Source organism: Mercenaria mercenaria, chromosome 9 (assembly GCF_021730395.1).
Source record: "Mercenaria mercenaria strain notata chromosome 9, MADL_Memer_1, whole genome shotgun sequence".
Taxonomy (NCBI): Eukaryota; Metazoa; Mollusca; class Bivalvia; order Venerida; family Veneridae; genus Mercenaria; species Mercenaria mercenaria.
The window spans coordinates 4523250-4546198 of NC_069369.1; the positions used below are offsets into that span (position 1 = coordinate 4523250).

The 22949-nt window shown below is 37.4% G+C and overlaps 1 protein-coding gene across 1 annotated transcript in view; it reads right to left on the reverse strand.

Annotated features, from left to right (window-relative positions):
- Window positions 1-12826, reverse strand: part of LOC128559649 (uncharacterized) — a 42935-nt gene extending 30109 nt beyond the window's left edge. The window contains exon 1 of the mRNA XM_053551959.1: window positions 12751-12826. Coding sequence (XP_053407934.1) covers window positions 12751-12826 — 76 coding nt within the window. The remainder of the gene's footprint in view (window positions 1-12750) is intronic.
- Between the last annotated feature and the right edge of the window lie 10123 nt (window positions 12827-22949).

A 22949-nucleotide genomic window follows, 5' to 3' on the forward strand; every position in this document is an offset into this window, starting at 1 on the left:
TTTTGTAGAAGTCTACTAGGCAATGCCACATGTCAAATATCTAAGATCTAGGCCTTCTGGTTTATTTTTAGAATTTTTTTGAAGATTTTCAGATGTAAAATAAAGTGACCCCTTGGGCAGGATCAATTTTGACCCTGGGGGTCATGATTTGAACAAATTTTGTAGAGGTCCACTAGGCAATGCTACGTGATAAATAACTAAGCTCTAAGCCTTCTGGTTTATTTTTAGAAAATTTTTGAAGATTTTCCTATGTAAAATCAAGTGACCCCTGGGGCAGGGTCAATTTTGACCCAGGGGGTCATGATTTGAATAAATTTTGTAGAGGTTCACTAGGCAATGCTACATGTCAAATATCTAAACTCTAGGCCTTCTGGTTTATTTTTTAAAAAAAAATGAAGATTTTTCCTATAGAAATCTATGTAAAATCAAGTGACCCCTGGGGCGGGGTCAATTTTGATCCTGGGGTCATGATTTGAACAAATTTCGTAGAGGTCCACTAGTCAATGCTACATATCAAATATCTAAGCTCTAGGGCTTCTGGTTTTTGAGAAGAAGATTTTTTAAGATTTTCCTATGTAAAATCAAGTGACCCCTGGGGTGGGGTCAATTTTCACCCCGGGGTTATGATTTGAACAAACTTGGTTGAGGTCCATTAGGTAATGCTTCACACCCAATATCTAAGCTCTAGGGCTTCTGCATGGAATTCAATTGTTTGAATAATTTAGAAAGGAGCAGGCCACCCAAGGATCATTCCTGTGAAGTTTGGTGTAATTCTGCCTAGTGGTTTTCAAGAAGATTTTTTTAGAAATTGTTGATGGACGACGCTCGACTGACGACGCACGACGGACAAGGGACATCAAGCGGTCACAATAGCTCACCTTGTCATTTCGTGACAGGTGAGCTAAAAATAAAAATAGGGCCATGATGGCCCAGGCCCCTATATCGCTCACCTGAGTAGAGTTGCTGCTTGAAAAAATTTCTTAGCTAAAGCTTTATGATCTAGGCCTTCTGGTTTATTTTTCAGCAAATTTATGAAGATTTCCCTATGCACAATCAAGTAACCCTGGGGCTGGGTCAATCTGACCCTGGGGGGTCATGATTTGAACAAATTTTGTAGAGGTCCACTAGGCAATGCTACATGTCAAATATCTAAGCTCTAGGCCTTCTGGGTTCTTTTTTTAGAAAATTTTGAAGATTTTTCCATGTACAATCAAGTAACCCCATGGAGCGGAGCCAATTTGACCCTGGGGGTCATGATTTGAACAAATTTTGTAGAAGTCTACTAGGCAATGCTACATGTGAAATATCTAAGCTCTAGGCCTTCTGGTTTATTTTTAGAAATTTTTTGAAGATTTTCATATGTAAAATCAAGTGACCCCTGGGGCGGGGTCAATTTTGACCCCGGGGGTCATGATTTGAACAAATGTTGTAGAGGTCCACTAGGCTATGCTACATGTGAAATATCTAAGCTCTAGGCCTTCTGGTTTATTTTTAGAAATTTTTTGAAGATTTTCATATGTAAAATCAAGTGACCCCTAGGGCGGGGTCAATTTTGCCCCCAGGGTCATGAATTGCACAACTTTAGTAGAGGTACACTAGGCTATGCTACATGTCAAATATCTAAGCTCTAGGGCTTCTGGTTTTTGAGAAGAAGATTTTTTAAGATTTTCCTATGTAAAATCAAGTGACCGGCGGGGCCAAAATAAGTGACCCCGTCGGCGGGGCCAATTTTGACCCCCGAGGGTCATTATTTAAACAAATTTTGTAGAGGTCCACTAGGCAATGCTACATGTGAAATATCTAATCTCTAGGCCTTCTGGTTTATTTTTAGAAATTTTTTTTTGAAGATTTTCATATGTAAAATCAAGTGACCCCTGGGGCGGGGTTAATTTTGACCCCGGGGTCATGATTTGAACAACTTTAGTAGAGGTCCACTAGGCAATGCTACATGTCAAATATCTAAGCTCCAGGGCTTATGCTTTTTGAGAAGAAGATGTTTTAAGACTTTCCTATGTACAACAAAGCAACCCCTGGGGCCGGGTCAATTTTGACCCCGGGGTCATGATTTGAACAAATTTGGTAGAGGTCCACTAGGATTGATGCTTCACACCAAATATCTAAGCTCTAGGGCTTCTGGTTTTTGAGAAGAAGATTTTTAAAGATTTTCCTATGTAAAATCAAGTGACACCTGGGGCAGGGTCAATTTTGACCACGGGGTCATGATTTGAACAAATTTTGTAGAGGTCCACTAGGCAATGCTTCACACCACATATCTAAGCTCTAAGGCTTCTGGTTTTTGAAAGAAGATTTTTAAAGTTTTTCCTTTCGGTTGCCATGGCAACCAGAGTTCTCCATGGAATTCAATTCTTTGAACAATTTTGAAAGGGGGCCACCCAAGGATCATTCCTGTGAAGTTTGGTGTAATTCTGCCTAGTGGTTTTCAAGAAGAAGATTTTTTTACAAATTGTTGAGGCACGGCGCATGACGGACGACGCACATCAAGCGGTCACAATAGCTCAAATTCTCCCCCCTCCGCCCCCTTTTTAACCAAAATTTGGATGATAATCTGGGTATTAATTTATTATGGCCTAAAAAGTAGATGACTTTTTCTTGATGAGTTTTACTGTGATAGGAATTAGAAATTTTTTGGCTAGTCAGATATACAATCTATGTTTGCAAATGATAGAAAGTCTATAATTATGTCTTTGTGTAGATGTTTTGTGAATTGACTGAATATATACTTTTCAATTTATCTGATAATTGAGAAACATGTAAATTATGACAAATAGTGAAATTGTAGATATTTTCTCAATAAAGGGAGGTAATCAACATGATATATCTCAGAAACAAGCAAGGCAACATATACATTTCTTTTCATTTTCATTTCACATGCAAAATAATCTATTATTACAACAACACTAGGGCCAAGATGGCCCTAGGTCGCTCACCTGAGAAACCAAACATGTTTGACCTAGTGATTTCATGGAAACAAATGGTCTGACCAATGTCATTAAGACTGGACCAAAAATGTGGTCTCTCGGGTGAAAAACCTAGTGACCTAGTTTCTGGCCCCATGTGACCCAGATTCGAAAACATCAAGGAATTTATGATAAAACACATTCTGACAAAGTTTTATGAAGATCTAGTTTTTGACCCCAGATTAGCCATATTCAATTTTGACCTAGATTTCATCAAGGCAGCCATTCTGACTAAATTCTATGAATATCCACCCCGATTGCATAACAAAGGGTTTTCTTTGATTTGACCAGGTGACCTAGGTTTTGACCCCAGATGACCCATATTTGAACTTTACCTAGATTTCATCTAAAACAAACATTCTGATCAAATTTCATGAAGACCCGGTGTAAAATGCAGTCCCTACTGGGAGCTGACCAGTCACCGGACATAAATCTGGGTTTTTCCTTTGCCATTTTATGAAAAAGTATCACTAAAACATGAAATTTGCACCGTTTAATCTTCAGCTCATTTGTCATTTGAAAATTAATAAACTTAATCAATCAGACGTGAAACACTGGATATTTTGAGGCTCAAAAAAGGTAACCAAAACGCACCTCATTAAGCAACATGGTGGAATAGTCACCGGACACATATTTAGACGACTGATAATACTATTTCACGATGACATTTTTCATGAAAAAATGTTGATTATGTCCTTCTGTCATCTGTGCCTTCTAAAACATGTTTTCCTCTATATTCAAAGGGTTAAACTATAAACAGGGATGAACTACGTAACAGCAGTGTTTTACCCGTGTTACCATTTAAACAAAATTCTTTCTGCAGAAAATATCTCGGAGTTTATTCCGCTCACAATCACACTGAGCCAACAAAATCAAATTTATTTCAGTTTGTGCTGTTTTCAGAAAACCAAACTATCTATAAATATGTTTTAATACAATTGAGGCTCGAAGTGGGGATAAATGTATATAAATCGATTGTGTTTTCTGGCCAATAGCCGCCTCTCTTTCAGTATTCAACACGTGGCCCAAGCAAATGCAGACATTGATTCTTTTTGTAAAAACAGTATTTTTACTAATACATTAACTAACTGTGAGGAATGAATAAAAAATTAAACTGTTGTCTGCAGGCAGTTCTGTGCTATAACTGTTTAAGACCCACTTACCGTAAAAACTTGAATATATGATGCAGTTTTTTTACGATTTTTTTCATTTTCTAAAAGGGATGCGTCATATATACCAAGGTAGAGCATCAAACATTTTTCTCCAGCTTGAATACCCGAAAATATCGGCGAAAATCGGACAATTTTGTCAACTGTCATGTGTTTACATTTTGGGCTGTGCTTTTTTAACCTCCTCTTGAAGAGTGTTTTATTGCAGACATCCCAACTCTCCCGATCCGATCGGGTTTCTCCCGATTCTGGTTGTAAAACCCGATCACCCCGATCAGAAGTCTCAATCTCCCGATTAAAAAAAACAACAAAACAACATAAACAACAAAAAAAACACAAAAATTATGAAATAATCCACTTCTTTGCGCCTATCTGATACTGTATCACTACTAACGAGTCTGTAAACAACAGCTTTCAGATATTTTCTCACCTTATTCTACCTGTGCTGATTACTGTTTATTACACGATTTAACAAAGCCAGGTGTTGATTAATGTGTCACAATTGAAATTAAAATCCAGACATTAGATATCTAATTAAATTCAATCAAATTTAGATTAGATATTATACTGGCTTTACCTTTTTCTGTAACTTTTTGAAATCGAAAGTAGATGGTCGCCGAGTCAACCTGCTAGGTTTTAAAAAACATTTCTCTTAAAATCATTTTGATAAGAGGAAATGTAATGGTAAATTTTAATATCACTTACTATCAAATGCTGTTAAACTGTCTTTGCATCATAACAATTTGTCAAACACATCCTTTTAACTGGAGATTTAGGCAAATCTACGAAAGTGTAACAATACCCGGACATTCAATTTTGGATAACAGAATTTTGATCAATAAAAGTATTTGAGCCAGGGGTTTTAACCCTTTACCACACAGAACAGAAGCCAAAGTAACCTCTTTTACATAACACTGATAAGTGATAATCAATAATCAATAATCGGTATATGGCTGATAAAGGTGACTGTCTTATCTGAACAGAGGTGTTGGCATTATTTTGTGATTACACACACTTATGTTAAAAATGTCATTATTTTAATATTTTCTGTAAGTTTGACATTATTTTTGTCAATATAAAGTTTATAGCAATTTAAATTCTCTTTCCGATGATACAAAATTTATTGTAGTTTCTCTTTGAGTTTCGAAGATATAAAGTGTTAAAGTACGGGAATATACTTTTTTAGGCATAAAATTCTGTTTTGGATTACTTTCACATTGAAATTCATATACAATTTCATTTTGATGTTTGAAAGTTTGATTTATAGTTAATAGACTTATCTTCCGAAGCGGAATCGGTAAGTATTTATATAAAAAAACAACCATCAAACTGAATAACACTACAAAAATAACGGATCGTAAAATTTCTGAAAGTGCAAAAAGATCGCTGAGATCGAGACTGGTAACCGACTACAATATTCTTGTGCTAAAAATTAAAATATTTTTAAGATAATATTACGTAATATTTTGATGATCAAACGTCGGTACATCACGGGTGACTTCCGCTGCAATTAACTCTTGGGGTGTCATAAAATATTTGAAAGCCGCGGTCCTTCTGTTTTGATTAACACTTCCCGTTATGTAAGGCCATAAATTCCAAGCCATCGCATACACAAATTGTTGTTTAGGGGAAATCTGCATGTATCACGTGTGACCTTCATGACCTAACACATTTAAAAATACTTTGATGTTAAATGGTTGTTATTTTTAGAACGAGGAAAGCCCGCGAACCGGCCAGTTGCAAGCAGTTTTCTCAGTAATTTTCCATGATGTAGCGTCGTGCACATGTAGGAAAAAAAACCCGGTGTCTTTCTTTGCAAAGTACTCGATAAATTTAAATAGTAACCACATGATCTTGTACGTAAATAATGATGACGAAATCCCATATTTTGAGTTAGTAAACATCCGGAATTTGTTTCTTTAGGAAAAGAATGAAAATAAAGCGATTGATTATGAGACACGGGGTAAAACGATTCTGTTCAAATGGCCGTTAATCGGTATAATACGTTTCTATCGGGGAACCGATAGACTCGGGTCAATACGTTTCTGTTTGGTAATCGATAGATACGGTGATAAACGTATCGATGTGGTAAAGGGTTAAATACTGGTTGACAGGGATGAGAATCAAACAGTAAATTTTCTATTGCTTGAACTTTTATTCTTTTAGCTATATACATTTTGTTTTTACAGTTCTAACAGCTGTACTGTTTGTCATGTAAAATTCACCTGGGGAGTCTTCTTTCCAACAAAAGAAATAAAAGTGCAGGTTTAATTCTCAGTGGTGTTTTGAATTTAGACATAGTGCTTAAAGTGCCATAACTATTTAATTTTGCACAGAAGGCTTCATGTATTATTGTTCCAAAACATTAAAAATGCATGAATAATAAAATATAGACAAGTGAATTTTTTTAAGACTAGTGATTTTATAAGGGCAAATAAGTTTATATTATCATTAGATTTGTTAAAAGCTTCGTTATCATGAACATAATTACCGCGGTATAAAATCTCCCACTTGAACACCTCAATCTCCCACTTCGGAAAGCAAAACTCCCAATTGACATTCAGAAAAAGTTGGGATGTCTGTTATTGGGCGGGTCTAAAAACACGTACGGAACAGAACCTGATGATATACGGTAAAGTTGATTTTATTTGTGAGTTTAATTTTTTTTTATTTGTAAATTTAATTAATAAGTATCATACATATCCAGAGCACCGGATAATGTGTCAGTTTAATAATTAGGCAAAAAACAAAATTTCGCGGTTCCGGGTTGTTGGTGTTTGATCATTAAAACAGATCGTTTGTTATTTCTTTATTTCCAGCAAATTATTACTAATCAATATAGCAGCTCGTATATTGTTAAACAAACACGCTAATTAGCCGCGATTTTCTCGTTTGATGTGCCCATAATTATGAGATGTTTGTTCGCACGTCTGTTAAAGTGCTAAGGTGTGGACAGCTTGAGAATGTTCTCAAATACTTTAGAAAGAATTTGTCTGTTAGTTACTGTCACTGTTGTCTGTAACCGATTATGCAGCAATTGTGATTTTCACGAGAAATCGTTTTTACACATGCTGCTAATGGCCGATTTCGACTATGTAAACGTTTTCGACTGATTTTTCGGTGCGTGATATATTCCAATGTAAGCATTTTTCCCAAGATTTTGATACAAGATCGGGGGTGCGTCATATACATGCTAGCGTGATATATTCAAGTTTTTACGGTAGTGCCCCTAAAAGTAATGAATAGTGTGCATGCGCCCTGCCATTCCAATGCCCCAAGGTCAGAAGACAGCAGTTTTGTAAACACATGTGATATATGGTATAATATTCTTTGTAAATACGTACTTGTCAGGTCAGTGCTGATATATGACAGTCAAAACAAAATGCCAATTGTTTCTGATTAGCCGGTAACTCCGATATAATCGAAATAAAGCCGTAATTATGTTTGTCCGGTATATATTCCTATCCGGTGACTGGCAGGCACCAAGTATTGCAAACACAAGGTTTTTCTTTGATTTGACCTAGTTTTTGACCAAAGATTATCAATATTAGAACATGATCTAGATTTCATCATAGCAAAGAAATGGCAGAGATGACCCCTACTTTTAAACACTGATTTGTGTTTCTTATATTACATACATGCCATATCTCCCGCCCGGGAGACTTTTTCTCCCGTATTTTCAGTATATCTCCCTGTCTCCCGCCCAGACATGAAAACCTCTCGTAAAAAATAAATTCAGAAAAAAGTCTTCTGTCGTAAAACTCTATCTCGGACCCTATGTAGACCTTTAGAAAATACTTGAAATTCAATATCAAGTAGCCCGGAAATACTCTTCAAACATAATTTTGATAGTTGTCTATTATACCTAGCTTGTTTATCTAGAGATACACGCCTGAGGCATTAATTATCTTTCCACCTACTGTCACCATCTGCAAACAATTAACCATTTAATCTTACCCGTAGGCAATTGTAAACATGTGCATTCGAGATTTTAGACTGATTCAATAACATCAAACTTGCTGATCCGTAGTTTTCAAAACAATATGTAAACCAGTCTTAATACGTCATTTTACCGCCACCTGCCAAAGTGTACTTTCGTTTCCGCTGACCTCAATATTCATCGAGCCATCAGAAGATGAGACAGGTTAGTGCTAACACCGAGTTCATCCTTCTCAATTTAAATACTTGCACAACATGCAAAAAATCAACCACAATTTAACCAAAAATTCGCGAGTTAATGTCAGACTACACAGAATTTCGGACAGACATGAACTTGTATAAGTGAATTTTATGAAATAAATTGCAATTCATTCTGCCCAAAGAATTGATTGCCATTCCTTTGTGATATTATGTTGCAATAATTAACGGGAGAAGAATTCCCAGTTTAAATACATGTAGTTTTAATCTAAATATGGACAATCCAGCAATAGCACGACTTTCATTTTTGTTTTAACAACTTCATTTCTGAAAAGAAATGACTGCCCTTAAAAGACTGTTTTGACATGATATATCCACAATCTTTTGAGTATTGTATGCTTAAACATGTCAAAAAGATCACTCTCTCCAGATGCAGAAGCAGCAACACATAAAGCAAAAACAAAGTTCCTGGTTCAATCTTTCATGGAATTCTGAATTTCCTTGGATTAATTAATGTGCTGTAAGTAATAATCATGCATTCTGTACACAACTGTTGGCTCCACTCATCAGTTCAATATAGAAAACTTGATGATTTTTTCATGAAAACGGCTATTTAGCACCTAAAAATGAGTGAATAAAAGTCTCCCTTATTTTTACCCAAATCTCCCTAAAAAAAAGCCCTGTTGAGGCAAATCTCCCTTATTGACCGTCTGAAAATATGGCATGTACACACAATTTTAAATATTCTTCCTGCTGGAAACTTATTCCAGGATAAGTCTTTACTAACCAAACCTCATTGTAATTTTCATTATTTTGGCAGATTTCTAGATTGCCTGATAATTGCATTGTGCACTCTGTGACTGCATGATTATTACTAACACTTGTGCAAAGTTTTTGAAAAGCCTTCAAGGTAGACAAAAACATACACCAACAAAACTTTGGGTATATAAAAGTATTGTAATGTCACATAAACAGTATAATGTCATGTCCATAGTAAAAGTTACTCTGAATATTCAAACAAGTCATTGTATTGTCTCATTGAATCTATCATTGATACACACAACAGTTTTTGCACCCAAATTTCTAGGGAGGCTTTATCTTCTGGCAGTCTGTCAGCTGAAACAATACTTTCACTTTCATTTTGAATTAACATCGAAAAACTAACTAACAGTTGCCATGACCTTGACCTCAGACACACTGACCACAAAATTAAAGAGATCATTCACTGCCTATTTTGAGGATCATATGTCAAACACTCAAGAACTATATAAGGCTTTGATTTTTTGCTATTTTTTTCTAAATGGCCTGGTTCATGGTTTGTAAAATTCACATATTTTGTTAGAATGATGCCACATAATATGGTTATTATGAATCAAATAGCACAGATAAATTTGTTTTGAATCACTAACAACAAGGGGGATTACTAAAATTGTTCATAATTATCACAATTCAAGCAGAAAATAAATTATTGTCTTGCTTTGAAATATAAAAACTTAATGGTTGTTTAAAAGACAACTAGAAAATGCTTTTGTAAAAAAGCGCATGTCTCCCCAAATGCAAAGTCCTATAGGCAAGAAGTCAATAGGGGTCAGGAGCGAAAGTCAAAGAGACACTGATGGTTGGCTGCAATAGGGATCATCTACTTGGCATGTCCAGTCATCCCGCTAAATTTCAACACTCTGGGCCTAGTGGTTCTCAAGTCACTGTTCAGGCTCCTGTGACCTTGACCTTTGATCAAGTGACCTCAAAATAAATAGGGGTCATCTACTCTGAATGTCCAATCATCCTATTAAGTTTCAACATTGTAGGTCAAGTGGTTCTCAAGTTATTTCCAAAAAATGATTTTACATGAACAGGCCACTGTGACCTTGACCTTTAATTGACTGACTCCAAAATCAATAGGGGTCATCTACTCTGCATGTTCAATCATCCTATGAAGTTTCAACATTCTGGGTCAAGTGGTTCTCAAGTTATTGATCGGAACTGGTTATCAATGTTCAGGCCCCTGTGACCTTGACCTTTAACGGAGTGACCCCAAAAACAATAGGGGTCATTTACTCTGTATGAACAATCATCCTAATGAAGTTTCAACATTCTGGGTTGAGAGGTTCTCAAGTTATTGATTGGAAATGGTTTTCCATGTTCAGGCCCCTGTGGCCTTGACCTTTAATAGAGTGACCCCAAAATCGTTAAGGGGTCATCTACTCTGCATGACCAATCATCCTGTGAAGTTTCATCATTCTGGGTCAAGTGGTTCTCAAGTTACTGACCGGAAATGGTTTTCAATGTTCAGGCCCCTGTGACCTTGACCTTTAATGGAGTGACCCCAAAATCGATAGGGGTCATCTACTTTGCATGTACAATCATCCTATGAAGTTTCAACATTCTGGGTGAAGTGGTTCTCCAGTTATTGATCGGAAATGGTTTTCCATGTTCAGGCCCCTGTGACCTTGACCTTTGATGGAGTGACCCAAAAATCAATAGGGGTCATCTACTCTTCATGATCAATCATCCTATGAAGTTTCAACATTCTGGGTCAAGTAGTTCTCCAGTTATTGATCGGAAATGGTTTTCCATGTTCAGGCCCCTGTGACCTTGACCTTTGATGGAGTGACCCCAAAATCAATAGGGGTCATCTACTCTTCATGATCAATCATCCTATGAAGTTTCAACATTCTGGGTCAAGTGGTTCTCCAGTTATTGATCGGAAATGGTTTTCAATGTTCAGGCCCCTGTGACCTTGACCTTTGACGGAGTGACCCCAAAATCATTAGGGGTCATCTACTCTTCATGACCAATCATCCTATGAAGTTTCAACATTCTGGGTCAAGTGGTTCTCCAGTTATTGATCGGAAATGGTTTTCAATGTTCAGGCCCCTGTGACCTTGACCTTTGACGGAGTGACCCCAAAATCAATAGTGATCATCTACTCTTCATGACCAATCATCCTATGAAGTTTCAACATTCTGGGTCAAGTGGTTCTCCAGTTATTGATCGGAAATGGTTTTCAATATTCAGGCCCCTGTGACCTTGACCTTTGACGCAGTGACCCCAAAATCAATAGGGGTCATCTACTCTTCATGACCAATCATCCTATGAAGTTTCAACATTCTGGGTCAAGTGGTTCTCCAGTTATTGATCGGAAATGGTTTTCAATGTTCAGGCCCCTGTGACCTTGACCTTTGACGGAGTGACCCCAAAATCAATAGGGGTCATCTACTCTTCATGACCAATCATCCTATGAAGTTTCGACATTCTGGGTCAAGTGGTTCTCTAGTTATTGATCGGAAATGGTTTTCAATGTTCAGGCCCCTGTGACCTTGACCTTTGACAGAGTGACCCCAAAAACAATAGGGGTCTTCTACTCCAGCAGCCCTACAACCCTATAAAGTTTGAAGGTTCTAGGTCAAATGGTTCTCCAGTTATTGCTCGGAAATGAAGTGTGACGGACGGACGGACAGGGCAAAAACAATATGTCTCCTGGGGGAGACATAATTCTTCAATTGCAGAAATGTCAAACATTAATTAAAAGCTGGTCAAGCATAAAATATTTTTCAAATGGTGAAATAACAGAAGCGTTTGAATACTGTAAAAATGACTGTATAAAGTAGATAAAGATTTCCTTACATGACAGCAGACATGTAGCAAACACAAACGTTTTGTGTATTACAAACCCAAGGTGTAGTTTTTGAATTATTTTTAAAACAGATTGATTTTTAGATTATAATGATTCAAAGTCATTCATCTGTTCAAGATTTATTGAAAAGATACCAAATTTTAAGCCAAAAGGATTGTATAATTCCATCCAATATTGGTGGATTGTAACTGAAACTGAAATTCACCTATATTTTATAATCATATATTACCTGTGTACCAAAAATAAAATCAATCCATGCATCTTTCATAGTTAATCACAGGTGCATGAACACATGCACGGACATGATGACTCCAGTTTTATCCCCTTTTGAAATTTGTTTATGGGGATTTAAGTAGCAGTCACAGTTATGAAACTTGTCCTGTTAACCTGCAGTATAAGCCAAAGTTCCAATGTAATACTTCCATTGGTTTCAGAGCTATTTGAGGAAGCAATAATAATGCCACATTGCCCAAGTGCAAAAGGGCAATAATTTTGCCAAAATAAAGGCAGGTATAGAATTCTGTGTGTAAAACTGGCAATATAATTCCAAAGGTTTGTGTAAAGTTTCAACCCAATGATTTGTTTCAGAAATAATCGAGGAAATAACGTTTTGGACATTTGTCTTGCCAAAAAAAACCTTAATATTCCTAGTATATAAATTTGCCCTCTACATTTTTGTAACTTTCAATGTGATATCTGTATACTTTCAAAAGATATTCAAGGAAAACAATTCAAGACAGACTGCATGGGACAAATCAGGGATGTGACCAAGTGATTCCAATGAAACCCCTCAAACAAAGTTTGGTAGAGATATATATATAGTAAGTACCTGGTTCTAGTGAACATGTCCTGTCCATCGACTGTAACTCTGGCTCAGTGAAAGCTGCTTCTGCTCCTTGAACCATAGTACTCATAGCTTCTTTACAGACCTAAACATATCAAGGTAAAAACAAGAATTTGTAACAGAGTTACCAAACATCCCCCGCCTAGGGACATTTTTCACAAAACATATTGCATGTCAATCAAAGTAATAGGGCAACATACTAACATTGTTTATAAATCATAACTAGATATTATATAATTCATAAAGATGTTATGTAGTTTGAAAATGTCTGGAAATCTGTAATTGGTAATTACTTTCAAATGCTTATATTTGTATTTTAAAGACTTAATGTGATTTTATTTCTAAATTGGTAAGGAAAAATTAAACAAGAGGGCCATGAAGGCCCTGTATCGCTCACCTGACTTACTGACCAAAAGATCATCAAGATTAACATTCTGACCAAGTTTCATTAAGATATGATCATAAATGTGGCCTCTAAAGTGTTAAATACCTTTTCCTTTGATTTGACACGGTGACTTAAGATTTTGTCCCTACATGACCCAGATTCGAACTTGACCTAAGGATCATCAAGATTACCATTCTGACCAAGTTTCATTAAGATACAGTCATAAATGTGGCCTCTAGAGTGTTAACAAGCTTTTCCTCTGATTTGACCTAGTGACCTAGTTTCTGACCCCACCTGTCCCAGATTTGAACTTGACCTATAGATCATCAAAGCGGTCACAAAAGCTCACCCTGAATCTTTAGCTCAAGTGAGCTAAAAAAGGGTATACACTGAAGTTAAGCAAGACGGCATAACTTTAATAAATGAAAATACTTAATTATTGTTCTATTCCCATGTGTATTTACTATACCCAGAACATAATGGTAAACATTTTTAAGAGTACATTTTGAATGTTATTAGACCTTTTTTCAGTAAGGATAGTTTGGCTATTGCAATTCAGCATTTCTGTTTATTTAAAACCTTTTTATTTATATTAATGATATTTATGGAAAAACTTCAAATTCCATTATTAATCAACAAGAGGGTCATGATGACCCTGGATCGCTGACCTGAGTAATATGAGCTACATGTTTCAAATGTCAAACTGATGCTAAAATATTAAGAAAGTAGGTCAGTAGGACACATTCATGGTCACTGAATGTCAGTGTTAAAATCGATGTGCAAACTGTATATGTCATTCAAATTACAAGGCTGTATCTTAAACAAGAGGGCCAAGATGGCCCTAGGTCGCTCACCTGAGAAACACACAATAACAGTGTAAACATGTTTGACCTAGTGATTTCATGGAAACAAATAATCTGACCAATTTTCATTAAGATTGGACCAAAAATGTGGTCTCTCAAGTATATACAAGTATTTTCTTCAATTTGACCTAGTGACCTAGTTTTTGAGCCAAGATGACCTACATTCGGACTTGACCTAGATTTGATTAAAGCAATCATTCTAACCAAATTTCATGAACCTCAATTGAACAAGAGCTCGTTGAACACGAAATGCCCCCCTTGATGCATTCAGTAATTGCACAAGGAACAGAAATTATAAGCTCACTGTAAACAAAAGTTTCACTGTTCTGGTCCAATCTGACCTTGACCTTTAACCTATTAACCTAACAAGAGATCACAGGGTGATCATGGCACCGACCACTGAGCCATTTTTTAATGTTCCAAATTTCAAGACTAGCTCAAGGTCAAAATCAAGGTTAAATTTCATTTCAGTATAAAACACTGCATGTCGTCCAAATTTGAAAGCTGTGGCTTGAGAAATGTGGAAGTAGGTCACTAGATCAATTTCAAGGTCAAAGTTCATTTCGGTACACAGAACTATGCATGTGCTTCAAATTTGGAGGCTGTAGCTTGAGAAATGTGAAAGTGGATACTAGGTAAAAAAAATCAATGTCAAATTTCAATTCAGAACACAGAAATATGCAAGCAGTCCAAATTTGAAGCCTGTAGCTTCAGAAATGTCAAAGTAGGTCACTAGGTCAATCTCAAGATCAAAGTTCATTTCGGTACACAAAGCTAGGCATGTGGTCCAAATTTGAAGGCTGTAGCTTGAGAAATGTGAAAGTAGGTCAGTAGGTCAAAATCAAGGTCAAATTTTATTTCGGAACACAAAACTATGCATATGGTCCAAATTTGAAGCCTGTACCTTCAGAAATGTGAAAGTAGGTCACTAGGTCAAAAACAAGGTCAAAGTTTGTTTCAGTACACAAACCTATGCATGTGGTCCAAATTTGAAGGCTTTAGCTACAGAAATGTGAAAGTAGGTCACTAGGTCAAGATCAAGGTCAACTCGTGTCAAGGTTGATCTTGCCACTTAAAACAATGAATGATGTAGGTTATAGACATGAAGATTCTAAGTTTTTCCCTATATAAGTCTATATGAACCATGTGACCCCCGGGGTGGGGCCATATTTGAACCTAGAGGGATAATTTGAACGAACTTGGTAGAGAATCACTAGATAATGCTACATTACAAATATCAAAGCCCTAGTCTTTGTGGTTTGGACAAAAAGATTTTCAAAGTTTTTCCCTATATAAGTCTAGGTAAACCATGTGACCCCCAGGGCGGGGCCATATTTGACCCTAGGGGAATAATTTGGACAATCTTGGTAGAGGACCACTAGATGATGTCATATACAAAATATCAAAGCCCTAGGACCTGTGGTTTTGGACAAAAGGTTTTTCAAAGTTTTTTCCTATATAAGTCTATATAAACCATGTGACCCCCGGGGTGGGGCCATATTCGACCCAAGGGAAATAATCTGAACAATCTTGGTAGAGGACCACTAGATTTTGCTACACACCAAATATCAAAGCCCTAGGCCCTGTGCTTTTGGACAAGAAGATCAGAAACCGTTTAACTGTTCCTGGCAAATGTGACCTTGACCTTTGACCTAATGATCTCAAAATCAATACGGGTCATCTACTGGTCATGACCAACCTCAATACCAATTTTCTTGACAATAGGCCTAAGCTTTCTAGAGTTATTGCCCGGAAACCATTTTACTGTTCCTGGTCACTGTGACCTTGACCTTTGACCTACTGATCTCAAAATCAATAGGGGTCATCTGCTGGTCATGGCCAACCTCCCTATCAACATTCATGATCCTAGGTCCAAGCGTTCTTGAGGTATCATCAGGAAACCGTTTTACTGTTCAGGGTCACTGTGACCTTGACCTTTGATATACTGACCTAAAAATCAATAGGAGTCATCTGCTGGTGATGACCAACCTCCCTATCAACTTTCATGATCCTAGGCCCAAGCGCTCTTGAGTTATCATCCGGAAACCGTTTAACTAATCTGGGTCACTGTGACCTTGACCTTTGACATACAGATCTCAAATCAACAGAGGTCATCTGCTGGTGATGACAAACCTCCCTATCTACTTTCATGATTCTAGGCCCAAGCGTTCTTGAGTTATCATCCGGAAATGGATTGGTCTACATACAGACCGACTGACTGACAGACCGACCGACATCTGCAAAACAATATACCCCTCCTTCTTCGAAGCCTCTATCGCATACAAAACGTTTTTCTTTGATTTGTCCTAGCGACCTAGTTTTTGGCCCCAGATGACCCATATTCAAACCTGACCTTCATTTCATCAAGGCTACCATTCTGACCATATTCCATGAAGATCAATTGAAAAATACAGTCTCTATCACATACACAAGGTTTTTCTTTGATTTGACCTAGTGACCTAGTTTTTGACCACAGATGACCCATATTCTAACTTGACCTTTCATCAAGGCAATCATTCTGACTAAATCTTATGAATATCCAGTGTAAAATACATCCCCTATTGCATACAAAAGGTTTTTCTTTAATTAGACTGGGTGACCTAGTTTTTGACCATAGATGACCCATATTCAACTCGACCTAGATTTCATCCAGACAAATATTCTGATCAAATTTCATGAAGATCCGGTGAAAAATGCAGCCCTATTGCATACACAAGTTTTTCTTTGATTTGACCTACTGACCTAGTTTTTGACCCAAGATGACCCATATTCAAACCTGACCTAGATTTCATCAAGGCAATCATTCTGACCAATATTCCTGAAGATCAATTGAAAAATACAGCCACTATCGCATACACAAGGTTTTCCTTTGATTTGACCTAGTGACCTAGTTTTTGACCCCAGATGACCAATTTTCAAACCTGGCCTAGATTTTATCAAGGTTATCACTCTGATCAAAATTCATGAAGATCAGTTGAAAAATACAGCCTCTATCGCATACACAAGGTTTTTCTTTGATTTGTCCTAGTGACCTAGTTTTTGACCCAAGATGAACAATTTTCAAACCTGGCCTAGATTTTATCAAGGTTATCGTGATCAAAATTCATGAAGATCATATGAAAAATACAGCCTCTATCGCATACACAAGGTTTTTCTTTGATTTGAACTAGTGACCTAGTTTTTGACCCCAGATGACCCATTTTGAACTTGGCCTAGATTTCATCAAGGTAATCATTCTGACAAAATTTAATGAAGATCAGTTGAAAAATACAGCCTCTATCGCATACACAAGCTAAATGTTGACAGACAGATGACAGATGCCGGACATATCGAGCGATCACAATAACTCACCTGAGCAATGCTCAGGTGAGCTAAAAACAAACAAGAGGGTCATGATGACCCTGGATCGCTCACCAGAGTAATATGTTTCAAATGTCAAACTGATGATTTTTAGAAATTTTTTGGAAAATTTTCTGATGTACAATCAAGTAACCCCTGGGGCGGGGCCAATTTTATCCCTGGGGTCATGATTTGAACAAATTTGTAAAAGTCGACTAGGCAATGTTACATATCGAATATCTAAGATCTAGGCCTTCTGGTTTATTTTTAAGCAAATTTATGAAGATTTCCCTATGTACAATAAAGTAACCCCTGGGGCTGGGTCAATTTGACCCTGGGGGGGTCAAGATTTGAACAAATTTTGTAGAGGTCCACTAGGCAATGCTACATGTCGAATATCTAAGCTCTAGGCCTTCTGGTTTATTTTTAGAAAATATTGAAGATTTTTCTATGTACAATCAAGTAACCCAATGGGGCGGGGCCAATTTGACCCCGGGGGTCATGATTTGAAGAAATTTTGTAGAGGTCTACTAGGCAATGCTACATGTCAAATATCTAAGATCTAGGCCTTCTGGTTTATTTTTAGAAATTTTTTGAAGATTTTCCTATGTAAAATCAAGTGACCCCTGGGGCTGGGTCAATTTGACCCTGGGGGGGTCAAGATTTGAATAAATGTTGTAGAGGTCCACTAGGCAATGCTACATGTGAAATAACTAAGCTCTAGGCCTTCTGGTTTTTTTTAAGAAAATGTTTGAAGATTTTCATATGTAAAATCAAGCGACCCCTAGGGCTGGGTCAATTTTGACCCCGGGGGTCATGATTTGAACAACTTTAGTAGAGGTCCACTAGGCAATGCTACATGTCAAATATCTAAGCTCTAGGGCTTCTGCTTTTTGAGAAGAAGATTTTTTAAGGTTTTTCCTTTGTAAAATCAAGTGACCCCTGGGGCGGGGTCAATTTGGTTCCCGGGGGTCTGATTTGAACAAATTTTGTAGAGGTCCTCTAGGCAATGCTACATGTGAAATATCTAAGACCTAGGCCTTCTGCTTTATTTTTAGAATTTTTTTGAAGATTTTCCTATGTAAAATCAAGTGACCCCTGGGGCGGGGTCAATTTTGACCCCGGGGTCATGATTTGAACAACTTTAGTAGAGGTCCACTAGGCAATGCTACATGTCAAATATCTAAGGTCTAGGGCTTCTGGTTTTCGAGAAGAAGATTTTTTAAGATTTTTCTATGTAAAATTAAGTGACCCCTAGGGCTGGGTCAATTTTGACCCCGGGGTCATGATTTGAACAAATTTGGTAGAGGTCCACTAGGCAATGCTTCACACCAAATATCTAAGCTCTAGGGCTTCTGGTTTTTTAGAAGAAGATTTTTAAAGTTTTTCCTTTCGGTTGCCATGGCAACCAGAGTTCTGCATGGAATTCAATTCTTTGAATAATTTTTAGAGAAGACCATCCAAGGAACATCCCTGTGAAGTTTCATCAAAATTGGCCTGTTGGTTTAGGAGGAGATGTTGTTTAAAGGAAAGTGTGGACGGACGGACGACGGACGGACGCCGGACGGTGAGTGATCACAATAGCTCACCCTGAGCACTTTGTGCTCTGGTGAGCTAAAAAGTAGGTCAGTAGGTCAAGGTCACAGTCAAGTGGCTCCTAAATACTTGGGGTCATCAGGTAATTACAATTAAACAGTCTAGGAAATATGATCAGATAATTGTTGAAGTATTTTTCCTATATAACTCATAATTTATTATACAAGTGACTCCTGGGGCAGGGCCTATTTTCACCCCAGGAGCATAATTTGAACAATCTTGTTAGAGAACCAGTAGGCAATGATACATACCAAATATCAAAGGCCTAGGACTTGAACTTTCAGACAAGAAGATTTTTAAAGTTTTTTCCTATATAAGTCTATGTAAAACTTGGGACCCCCACGCCTTGCGGTTTTGGACAAGAAGATTTTTAAAGTTTTTCCTTTTGGTTGCCATGGCAACCAGAGTTCTGTGTGGAATTCAATTCTTTGAACAACTTTGGAAGGGGACCACCCAAGGAATATCCAGGCCAAGTTACATCAACTTCCACCAAATGGTTTCAAAGGAGATGTTGTTTAAAGGAAAGTGTTGACGTACGGACGGATGACGTATGGACGTACAGATGCCGGACGGTGAGCGATCACAATAGCTCACCTCAAGCACTTTGTGCTCAGGTGAGCTAAACAAGAGGACCATGATGGTCCTGAATCGCTCACCTCTTCCCACATGATCCAGTTTTGAGTATGACGTCGTTTTTTCTATTATTTGACATAGTGACCTAGTTTTTGAGCTCATGTGACCCAGTTTTGAACCTGACCTAGATATTATCAAGATAAAAATTCTGACCAATTTTCATGAAGATCCATTGAAAAATATGGTCTCTAGAGAGGTCACAAGGTTTTTCTATTATTTGACCTATTGACCTAGTTTTTTAAGGCACGTGACCCAGTTTCAAACTTGACCTAGATATCATCAAGGTGAACATTCTGACCAATTTTCATGAAGATCCATTCAAGGGTATGGCCTCTAGAGAGGTCACAAGGTTTTTCTATTTCAAGACCTACTGACCTAGTTTTTGATCGCAGTTGACCCAGTTTCAAACTTGACCTAGATATCATCAAGATAAACATTCAGACCAACTTTCATACAGATCCCATGAAAAATATGGCCTCTAGAGAGGTCACAACGTTTTATCATTATTTGACCTACTGACCTACTTTTTGATGGCACGTGACCTACTTTCGAACTTGACCTAAATATCATCAAGATGAACATTCTGACCAATTTTTATGGAGATCCATTCACAAGTATGGCCTCTAGAGAGGTCACAAGGTTTTTCTATTTTTAGACCTACTGACCTAGTTTTTGACCGCACATGACCCTGTTTCGAACTTGACCTAGATATCATCAAGATGAACATTCAGACAACCTCATGAAGATCCATTGAAAAATATGGCCTTTAGAGAGGTCACAAGTTTTTCTATTATTTGACCTACTGACCTAGTTTTTGATGGCACGTGACCCACTTTCGAACTTGACCTAGATATCATCAAGTTGAACATTCAGACCAACTTTCATACAGATCCCATGGAAAATATGGCCTCTAGAGAGGTCACAAGGTTTTTCTATTATTTGACCTACTGACCTAGCTTTTGATGGCACGTGACCCACTTTCGAACTTGATTTAGATATCATCAAGGTGAACATTCTGACCAACTTTCATGAAGATTTCATGAAATATATGGCCTCTAGAGAGGTCACAAGGTTTTTCTATTTTTAGACCTACTGACCTAGTTTTTGAAGGCACGTGACCCACTTTCGAACCTGACCTAGATATCATCAAGGTGAACATTCTGACCCATTTTCATACAGATCCCATGAAAAATATGGCCTTTAGAGAGGTCACAAGGTTTTTCTATTATTTGACCTACTGACCTAGTTTTTGATGGCACGTGACCCAGTTTCGAACTTGACCTAGATATCATCAAGGTGAACGTTCTGATTAATTTTCATGAAGATCTTGTGAAATATATGGCCTCTAGAAAGGTCACAAGGTTTTTCTATTTTTAGACCTACTGACCTAGTTTTTGAAGGCACGTGACCCACTTTCGAACCTGACCTAGATATCATCAAGGTGAACATTCTGACCCATTTTCATGAAGATCTCTTGAAATATATGGCCTCTAGAGAGGTCACAAGGTTTTTCTATTATTTGACCTACTGACCTAGCTTTTGATGGCACGTGACCCACTTTCGAACTTGATTTAGATATCATCAAGGTGAACATTCTGACCAACTTTCATGAAGATTTCATGAAATATATGGCCTCTAGAGAGGTCACAAGGTTTTTCTATTTTTAGACCTACTGACCTAGTTTTTGATGGCACGTGACCACTTTCGAACCTGACCTAGATATCATCAAGGTGAACATTCTGACCAATTTTCATACAGATCCCATGAAAAATATGGCCTTTAGAGAGGTCACAAGGTTTTTCTATTATTTGACCTACTGACCTAGTTTTTGACGGCACGTGACCCAGTTTCGAACTTGACCTAGATATCATCAAGGTGAACGTTCTGATTAATTTTCATGAAGATCTTGTGAAATATATGGCCTCTAGAAAGGTCACAAGGTTTTTCTATTTTTAGACCTACTGACCTAGTTTTTGAAGGCACGTGACCCACTTTCGAACCTGACCTAGATATCATCAAGGTGAACATTCTGACCCATTTTCATGAAGATCTCTTGAAATATATGGCCTCTAGAGAGGTCACAAGGTTTTTCTATTTTTAGACCTACTGACCTAGTTTTTGATCGCACGTGACCCAGTTTCGAACTTGACCTAGATATCATCAAGATGAACATTCAGACCAACTTTCATAAAGATCCCATGAAAAATATGGCCTCTAGAGAGGTCACAAGGTTTTTCTATTTTTAGACCTACTGACCTAGTTTTTGAAGGCACGTTACCCAGTTTCGAACTTGACCTAGATATCATCAAGGTGAACGTTCTGACCAATTTTCATGAAGCTCTTGTGAAATATATGGCCTCTAGAGAGGTCACAAGGTTTTTCTATTTTAGACTACTGACCTAGTTTTTGATGGCACGTGACCCAGTTTCGAACTTGACCTAGATATCATCAAGGTGAACATTCTGACCAACTTTCATAAAGATCCCATGAAAAATGTGACCTCTAGAGTGGTCACAAGCAAAAGTTTACGAACGCACGGACGCACGCACGGACGACGGACGCCACGCGATCACAAAAGCTCACCTTGTCACTTTGTGACAGGTGAGCTAAAAAGCAGTTTCATTTGTGAATACAGTAAATCAGCAAGATCTTGCTTCTGGGGTTGAAACTGACAGAAAATCTGTTTATCTTTTCTAGGTGCATATCCAGAGCAAGTGACCCATAGTATATACTTTTTTATCAGTGAGGTGTGTTTGGGAAGATACATGCTACTCTGGCTAATGCTCATGCAAAGTTAGTTCAAAGTCTCTTATGAAAATAGAACTAGAATTTATCTTTTATTTTAAGAAATATTTGAGAACATTTTTTTTTTTTTTCAAAATAGCTGAAATTCCAAAAAGGTAAAAGTCAAAAGGATAGCGAAGACATTGTGCATCAAAATGTTTGGCAGAAGGGAAGAACTCACCTTATACTCCTTTGAAAGGCCCCAGTTTGTCAGCCGTAATTCTGCCTTTTCTATTCCAGGTTTATATCCTATGATTTTCACAAGAATGCTAGTACCTGTCAATATATTATCTGCATCTACAAAAAAGAAATAAATGGTGATCAATTATTATCAGAAATACTACACAGATCCACTTATAAACTATATGTGTGTCCATAAGGCACAGGTGCTCCCCATTTTTGGAAGGTGATTTTTAAAAATCACCTCATGTAAACGCGCAGAATTTAATCATACAACTGTTTATATCAATCAGCTGTAAAAATGTAGTTCAATGTGGAATTATTTTCCCACCTCTGACGTCATATCATTACAGACCGGAAAATTTGGCCTCCCTCCCATCACACCTTTGAGGCAGCCGTGGACT